The sequence below is a fragment of the Canis lupus genome, chromosome 32, assembly GCF_048164855.1.
Source record: "Canis lupus baileyi chromosome 32, mCanLup2.hap1, whole genome shotgun sequence".
In the NCBI taxonomy this organism is placed as follows: domain Eukaryota; kingdom Metazoa; phylum Chordata; class Mammalia; order Carnivora; family Canidae; genus Canis; species Canis lupus.
Genome location: NC_132869.1, coordinates 13,902,269 through 13,910,317, shown reverse-complemented (window position 1 = coordinate 13,910,317; position 8,049 = coordinate 13,902,269). Strand labels below are relative to the sequence as shown.

Here is an 8,049-nt window from a genome sequence, read left to right as displayed (position 1 = left end):
CTCAGCTGATGACAACTTCATCCTTCTAGTTGTTCTAGCCAAAAAGCATAGAGTCATCCTTGACGCCATTTCTCTCTCACATGCCACATTCAACCCATCAGCAAATTCTGGCAGCTCAACACTCAAAATAATGAGAACCTTGTCCCTTCTCCCACCTCATCCGCAAGCTGCTACCATTTCTAGCTCAAATTATTGCAACAGCCTACCAACAGGTCATACTGCTTTTATCCTTGTCCCTTTACAGTCTGCACTTAACTCGGCAACTAGAGTGATCCTTTGAAAAGACGTGATTTCATATTATTCCTCCTCTCAAAATCTTGGCAGTACTCCCCATTTCACCCAAAGTAAAAGCCAAAGTCCTTCTAATAGCCCACAAGGCTCTCCAGCACCTGCTCTGTCTGCCCCTGCTCCTTACTTTTTTGACTACACCTCTTACTACTATCCCCTTTACTTATTTTGGTCCAGTTACATAGGCCTCAACTTTTCCTCAAACACTCCAGGCACACTTGTGACTCAGAGTTTGCAGTAGCTAGTCCCTCTGCCTAGAAAGCATTTCCTCCAACTATGTAGCTTAGCCAATCTCCTCACCTCCTTTAGGGCATTGCTCAAATTTCATATTTTCCATAAGGCCTTCTCTTATCACTTAATGTATAGTCAACCTTCTCCATCCTCTTCTACTTCCTCCTTCTCCACTTCCACACTCTCTTACGATCTATTTTTTCTTTTTGCTATTGCACTTACCATCTTTTAACATACATTATATTTTTATTTCTCAGGTTTGTTTATAGTGTCTCCTTCCCCTCTAGAATAGAAGCTCTCCAGGGAGAATGTGGGTGGTTCAGTCAGTTAATTGACTGACTCTTGATGTCAGCTCAGGTTTTTTTGTTTTTGTTTTTTTTAAAGATTTTATTTATTTATGAGAGACAGAGAGAGAGAGAGGCAGAGACACAGGCAGAGGGAGAAGCAGGCCCCATGCAGGGAGCCCGACTTGGGACTCAATCCCAGGTCTCCAGGATTAGGCCCTGGGCTGAAGGTGCTGAGCCACCCGGGCTGCCCTCAGCTTAGGTTTTTTTTTTTTTTTTTTTTCAGCTTAGGTTTTGATCTCAGGGTCGTAAGTTCAAGTCCCTCACTGAGCTCTACGCTGGGCATGGAGCCTACTTAAAAAAGAATGTAATGTCTCCAGAGCAAGAACTCTGCTAGTTGATGTGTCCTAAGGATATAGTATGATGTCTGGCACAGAGTAAGTGCTCAATAAATATTTGTTGAATGAATGAATGAATGAAAAATGTGGATGATAATACCTAAAGTTATTTTAGGGATTAAATAACATGCAAAGATTTTGACACACAATAGACATCCAACATATGTTAGACTCCTACTTCCCTTCCCCCTTCCCCAAATCTCTTTCCCACTCGCCTCCTCTTATAGCACTGCTCCTTCCCCCTTCTCTAAAAATTTTCACCAGGGGATCCCTGGGTGGCGCAGTGGTTTGGCGCCTGCCTTTGGCCCATGGCGTGATCCTGGAGACCTGGAATCGAATCCCACGTCGGGATGCATGGAGCCTGCTTCTCCCTCTGCCTATGTCTCTGCCTCTCGCTCTCTAGCTCTCTCTCTGTGACTATCATAAATAAATAAAAATTAAAAAAAAAAAACTTTCACCATTCTGGGCTCTCCTTTGAGTTTAAATCCAGGAAAATCCTTGGGATTCCTGGGTGGCGCAGCGGTTTAGCGCCTGCCTTTGGCCCAGGGCACGATCCTGGAGACCCGGGATCGAATCCCACGTCAGGCTCCCGTTGCATGGAGCCTGCTTCTCCCTCTGCCTGTCTCTCTCTCTCTCTTCTCTCTCTCTCTCTCTCTCTGTGACTATCATAAATAAATAAAAAAAAAATTTTTTAAAAATAGATCCAGGAAAATCCAACAGAAGTCCACAGATGTCATCTGAGAAGAAAAGGAACCTTGGGAGATCAGCTTTACCTACTGCTGAACTGTTTATCAGATTAACAAAGGGTCACCCACAGAAGCAGAAAACTCTAAGGAGATGGATAGGTAAATGTTTTTGTTGTTGGAGTAGGAGATTTACTGCACAGACTTTTAAAATAACCTTAACTGAGGTCTAATTTACATACATTAAAATATACACATTTTAGGTGTACTATTTGATGAGTTTTGACAAATGTATAGGTAATTTGATATGAAGTGGGAAGGCATGAAGGTCACCTGGGATTATGTAGGTCCAGGGATTCAGCAGGGATCCTAGCTAGGCAAGAGAACTTCAGGGCTCTTAGAAAACATACCCGAGGGGGGTTCCCTGGGTGGCTCAACTGTTCAGCGCCTGCCTTTAGCCCAGGGCGCGATCCTGGAGTCCCGGATCGAGTCCCACGTGGGACTCCCGGCGTGGAGCCTGCATCTCCCTCTGCCTGTGTCTCTTGCTTCTCTCTCTCCCTATGTCTATCATGAATAAATAAATAAAATCTTTGAAAAAAAAAAAAAGAGGGATCCCTGGGTGGCTCGGTGGTTTGGCGTCTGCCTTTGGCCCAGGGCTGATCCTGGAGTCCCGGGATCCGGTCCCGTGTCGGGCTCCCGGCATGGAGCCTGCCTCTCCCTCTATGTCTATCATAAATAAATAAAATCTTTTAAAAAAAGAAAAGAAAGAAAGAAAACATACCCGAACAAGGACAGGTGGAGACCCCAGGGCTAACCTGATATTCCTACGGTCTCAATGCACCAGAATCTGAACCTCCAGAATGTCTCACAACTTCGTGGCACCTCTTGGCCCTCCTGAGGGAGTGTACCAGTTCCCTTTCACACCAGTCTCACCTGTCTAGGCCAGGAGCAGTGACCTGGGACTGAGTCCTCCCCCTCCTCTGCCCTGCAACTATCCTGTCATCACCCATACCTCCCGTGGGGGTGGGAGGGGTCCGCGGCAGCTAAATTTCACCGCTGCCACGACGCCCACTGGGCGGGATTTTCTCTCTAGCCTCAGTTAGAAACCGTCTTCGGTCCGCAGCAGTGCTGCAGGTGGGGAAAAGGCAAAAGCGGTGCACCGGGTGTTGGCGTCAGAAATACTCCTTTGGGTCCTCCATCCTGCGGCCCCTGGCGGGTTCTCGGCCTCTGAGGCACAATCTACAGAGCCAGCCCAGCAATCAGGCCCTCTCCTGCCCCTCTGTGTCTAAAACCCCCTAGAGGTTGCAGACTCAGCCTCACTTAGAGACAGGCAACTCCAAACTCAGGTTAGCTGGGCAGACTGAGGCAAAACTGGGGATTCTGGATGAGGGGTCTAAGGTTGACCTCCCCATAACTGCGGTAGCCCCTTCTGAGAGCCCAAAGCGGTGGGTGCCAATCCGAGAAACCCATGGGGGTGGGTCTGCAAAGAAGTCTCGGGGAGAGGGACGACTGGGTGGCTCAGCGGTTGAGTGCCTTGCCTTCAGCTCAGGGCGTGATCCCGGGATCTGGAATCAAGTCCCACATGGGCTCCTTGCAGGAAGCCTGCTTCTCTCTCTGCCTGTGTCTCTCCGTGTCTCCCTCTCTCTCTCTCATGAATAAATAAAATCTTTAAGAAAAAAGTCTGGGGGAGCAAAGCGCCGCCCACGCGGCAGGGACACCTCGGGGGTGGCGCTGCTGGGGGTGGGGCCAGGGGTGGGTCCTGGCGGAGGGCGGGGCCCACCTGGGCTACCAAGAGTGCCAGCCTCGCCCCGCACAGCAGAGCTGCTGGTGGCCCTTGTTCTGCTTGCGTTCGGCCTCGCAGCCATGGAGGGACCCCGGGAGCTTCTAAGTGGGAAGTTCCAGCTCTGTTTCACCCCCGCTGCCGGAACCAGCCTCCTGATGCTCCGGCTGAACGACGCGGCTCTGCGGGCACTGCAGGAGTGTCGGCGGCAACAGGTGCGGCCGACCCGGATCCCCATCTTCCCTAGCCCCTACCCCTCGGGATCTCGGGCCTCAGCCAGTGACCCTGGCGAAGGGACCTGGGCATGGGAAGCGGCATCCGCAGGCTCCGACCTCGCCACTTCTCCAAGTGAAGCCAGCAAGGCAGGTCCCCCCCGGCACCCGACGCCGGATCCTGGGAATGCCACTTCACCTGCGCTCAGTTCGCATCTGCTCTCCTCGCAGGTTCGGCCAGTGATCGCTTTCCAAGGCAACCGAGGGGTAAGTGCGGGCCTGGACTGTGTGAAAAAGGTGGGGTGCGGGGAGAACAGAAGTGGAGGCCGGGAAGGTGCAGTCCGTGCAGGAGGCTGAGAGCAGTCACGGTCTGAAGAAGTTCCGAGAACTGAACCCCCGAGTGGAACCGGAGGGCGCTGCTAGGGTGGTGGTCCCAGGAGGCTGCGGTTAAGGAGACTGACGTCTCAGTCTCCTGGGGAACTCAAGCCCAGCTGCACCTGGTGTACTAACGAGCCCCGTGGGACCCATCGTCAAGCTTAGGTTGGCAATGGGAGGAAGGGGAGGGGCTGACTTCATAGGGCTTATGGTTCTCCTTTTGCCCTCAGTATCTGAGGTTCCCAGGCCCTGGCTGGTCCTGCCTCTTCTCCTTCACAGTGTCCCAGTGTGGCCAGGATGGCCCTGGAGGTGGCTTGGACCTTGTGTGCCAACGCTTAGGCAGGTAAGGGGAACAGGTACCAGGTAAAAAGGGTTTGTGCAAAGTTGGGGAGGCTGATTTCAGAAGTGCTTAAAAGTTCTCCACCCTCCTGGGATTTTTCCACCACCCCTTTCCAGATCTGGGCCTAACCACCTCCACTGCCTGGGCCCACTCAGGGAGCGCCTCACTATTTGGGCTGCCATGGATTCTATCCCAGCCCCATCTTCAGTTCGGAGACACATTCTGACTGACAGTACCAGAGATCCTGACAGCTGGCAGAACATAGGAGACTATTCTGAAGAAGACACAGTTTCACAGCCACAGATGGCACTACAAGAGGTGAGGCCAGAAACTGCAGGTAGTTGGAATAAGGTGGGGCAAAGCCTGAAGCCCAGGGAGCCAAGTGCCCCTGCCACTTTCCCTGCCAGGTGTCAGATCCATTGGCAAGCAGCCAAGGACAGTCACTCCCAGGATCCTCAAAGGAACACATGGCACATTGGGAAGTGAGGTACTTGGGGCAGGGTGGGACTAACCTGGAAAGCCCGGATATTGTCTTCCTTTCTAATCTCCACTCTAAATGCTGTAATAAGAGATCCTGGTTTTCATCTCTCCTGTTCCCCCTTCAAATATCCTAGAAACCAGACCCATCTTCCAAACAGAAAACCTGATCAGGCACTGCCTTCCTCTGAGAGCCAGAAACATTTGGATAAGGCAAGTTCTAATAGCAAGGGCTTTTCAAAAATCTTTGTCCAATCAGGCTAAAATTTTAAAATCAGGAGCCTTCATTTTGATGCTCCCAGTGCTCATTCTATGAAATTAATTTTCAAGAGTAGGGCAGACTAGGCTTCTGGCTTACTGTTTATGTGACATTTACCCCCAACAGAAGCGTCCAGCACCTGCAACCAGTATAGGACTAAAAGAAAAGAGGCTCAGACCTCTCCCTTTAGCTCCAAGTCCCCTACAAGTGCTGCCCAGTCAGGACCTACAAGAGGGAGAAGATTGGGAGCAAGAAGATAAAGATGAAGACATTGGCCCCAGGCTAGAACACAGTCCCTCAGTTCAAGCAGGTGAGATAATGAGAAAAGGGTTAAACTGCCCTAGTGGGAAAAAGGCCTATATAATCACTTTTGTGTCATCTTGTTTCCTTCCTAGATTCTGAATCCCCAAGCCCTGAAGAGGTACCAGATTATCTCCTGTGAGTCCCCTACTTCCAATTTTATCAAACCTTGTGCATATGATCTGGAAGCTGGAAGCTTTCAGGGCAATGAAATTGAAGGTGACAGCTCTCTGCTCCTGGCAGGCAATACAGGGCCATCCACAGTGCAGAGCAGCAACATGCTTATGAGCAGGACTTTGAGACCGATTATACTGAATACCGCATCCTACATGCTCGTGTTGGGGCTGCAAGCCAAAGGTTCATAGAGCTGGGAGCTGAGATCAAGAGAGTTCAGCGAGGAACTCCAGAATACAAGGTAAGGACTGGACCCAGGTTAGCTTTTTAGCTTTATTGCCTATATACTCCCTGCTAATTGCCCTTAAGACTATACAGTGACCAAAGTGACAAGTCAGTTTTGAGAGAAAAATTAATCTCTCATTTGGTAGAATGAGATTGGAAATCACTTCTCTCAAGAAAGCTGGAGCTTTTTTCTCAAGGCTAAAGTTGGTGCTAGCATTTTCTTTGTTTCAGATGCTGGAAGAAAAAATAGTCCAGGAATATAAAAAGTTCAGGAAGGTAAGATAAGGTCTGGGAATGGTAGCAAGAAGGCAGAAATGGTAATTTTTTTTTTTTTTTTTTTTGACATGGGTGCTTTTTCTCTGCAGCGGTACCCAGGTTATAGGGAAGAAAAGCGTCGCTGTGAGTACCTGCATCAGAAATTATCCCACATTAAAGGTCTCATCCTGGAGTTTGAGGAAAAGAACAGGGGCAGCTGAAACTGTCAGAGGGCTCTTTACCCTCTCTCTGCTCAGAGAGAGATGAAGGAACAAAACAGCTATAAACTACACAGAGTGCAACTGTCTGCTCTTCTTATTGCTGAGTCCATGGTGGCAAGTACGAGAGTTCTTCTAGATTCTTGAAGGTCTTCCATTGTTGCTGTATTTTACTTTTTAGAGTTTGGGCACAGTCCCAAGACTCCAACAGCTAGGCCCAGATGACTAGGAAGAGTAGTAGAGGCTTGGCTTCTTCATCTTTAGTTCAGCCAAGTCATGTTCAAATCCTGAAAAATGACACCATTTCCAAGACAAGTTACCTTGAGAACATTAAAATTGTGCACTGGTAGCCTCCCTAAAGAAACAGTAATGAGAACTTTTGATAACAAAGCTAAAATAACTTGTGATACATCTGGATATAATGGGAAAGGGCTTGGTTATTCCCCTATGTACTGAAAGTGAATTCTTTTACAAACATGGCTGAAAAATGAAAACTGTTTGCTTCTGTGTCCTCTTTACAAGTTTATATGCTTTCTTTAAATCCAAGGCAGTGGTTCTTACCCATGTATGTCTATCTGAATCACTTCTTAGGTGCTCTAAAAAATCAGATCCCCAGATCCCAGCCCAGGTCATATGAATTAGAACCTTCAAGGTTATAGTTAGGCATCTTTACTTTTTCAAAGCACTAAGGATGATTCAGATATATATTTAGCTATTAAGGCTCTATCAAATCCATTTTATAACTGACAGCTAGAGGTTACAATAGGAATAAAGATCTCTTTTTCAAAACATAGAGGTTGAGGATCCCCAGATAGGGCTCCTATCTGTAATTAGCCAGTACTGAAAACTTTAACTGCAGATAAGAATTAGATATACCCACAAGAAGAGGGAAATTCATCTGAACAAAAGATCACATCACTTCTATCCATTTTGTTCCTCATTGTTGCAGGAGAAAGTGGATGCTTCATTCATAACCCAGAATGATACTGCCTTTCCCAGTTCCATTAATGGGCCATACCCTGGAGTTTGGGGGAGAGAGTTGTACCCAGCAATGTCAGCAATTCCTGAAACAACTTGGATAGAACCCCAACCTGATGCCTCACCTATCCAGGGCAGTTTTGGGCAGAGACTAGCCCTTGGGAAATATAAACATGCTCAGCTGCATGGCAAGGGTCAGTAGTAATCCATTCTTACGGTATGAGCAGGGCCAGAAACAGAGCCCAACAAGAAAAATCCCTCACCTGCTCTAATCATCAGGCTAGGGGCCTAGGCCCTAACATGTAAGGATAGAAAGTGATGAAATTTGGAAAGGATTTACAGGTGATAACTCTGGACCCAGTTGGTCTACAGCAGCACTGACCAATATGGCAGCCACTACCTCTATGGGTGACTAAATCAATGAAAATTTAAAATATAGTTCTTAGCCATATTTCAAATGCTCAGTAGCTACATGTATTAGACAATGAAGATTATAGAATATTCCTAACATTGCAGAAAGTTCTATTGGACAGTGCTGATCTAGAAAACCTTGGTTCCCCATCTCTTATAAA

General features: G+C 48.0%; 1 protein-coding gene across 1 annotated transcript; it reads left to right on the top strand.

Annotated features, from left to right (window-relative positions):
* The first annotated feature begins 3,658 nt into the window (after positions 1-3,658).
* On the top strand, positions 3,659-6,993 carry ELL3 (elongation factor for RNA polymerase II 3). The gene is made up of 11 exons (XM_072809626.1): positions 3,659-3,879; positions 4,108-4,143; positions 4,482-4,594; positions 4,708-4,909; positions 4,999-5,078; positions 5,206-5,281; positions 5,454-5,637; positions 5,723-5,765; positions 5,871-6,042; positions 6,258-6,302; positions 6,392-6,993. Exons 1-11 carry the CDS (start codon positions 3,748-3,750, stop codon positions 6,500-6,502), a joined length of 1,194 nt encoding a protein of 397 aa, XP_072665727.1. The 5' UTR covers positions 3,659-3,747; the 3' UTR covers positions 6,503-6,993.
* Positions 6,994-8,049: the final 1,056 nt, after the last annotated feature.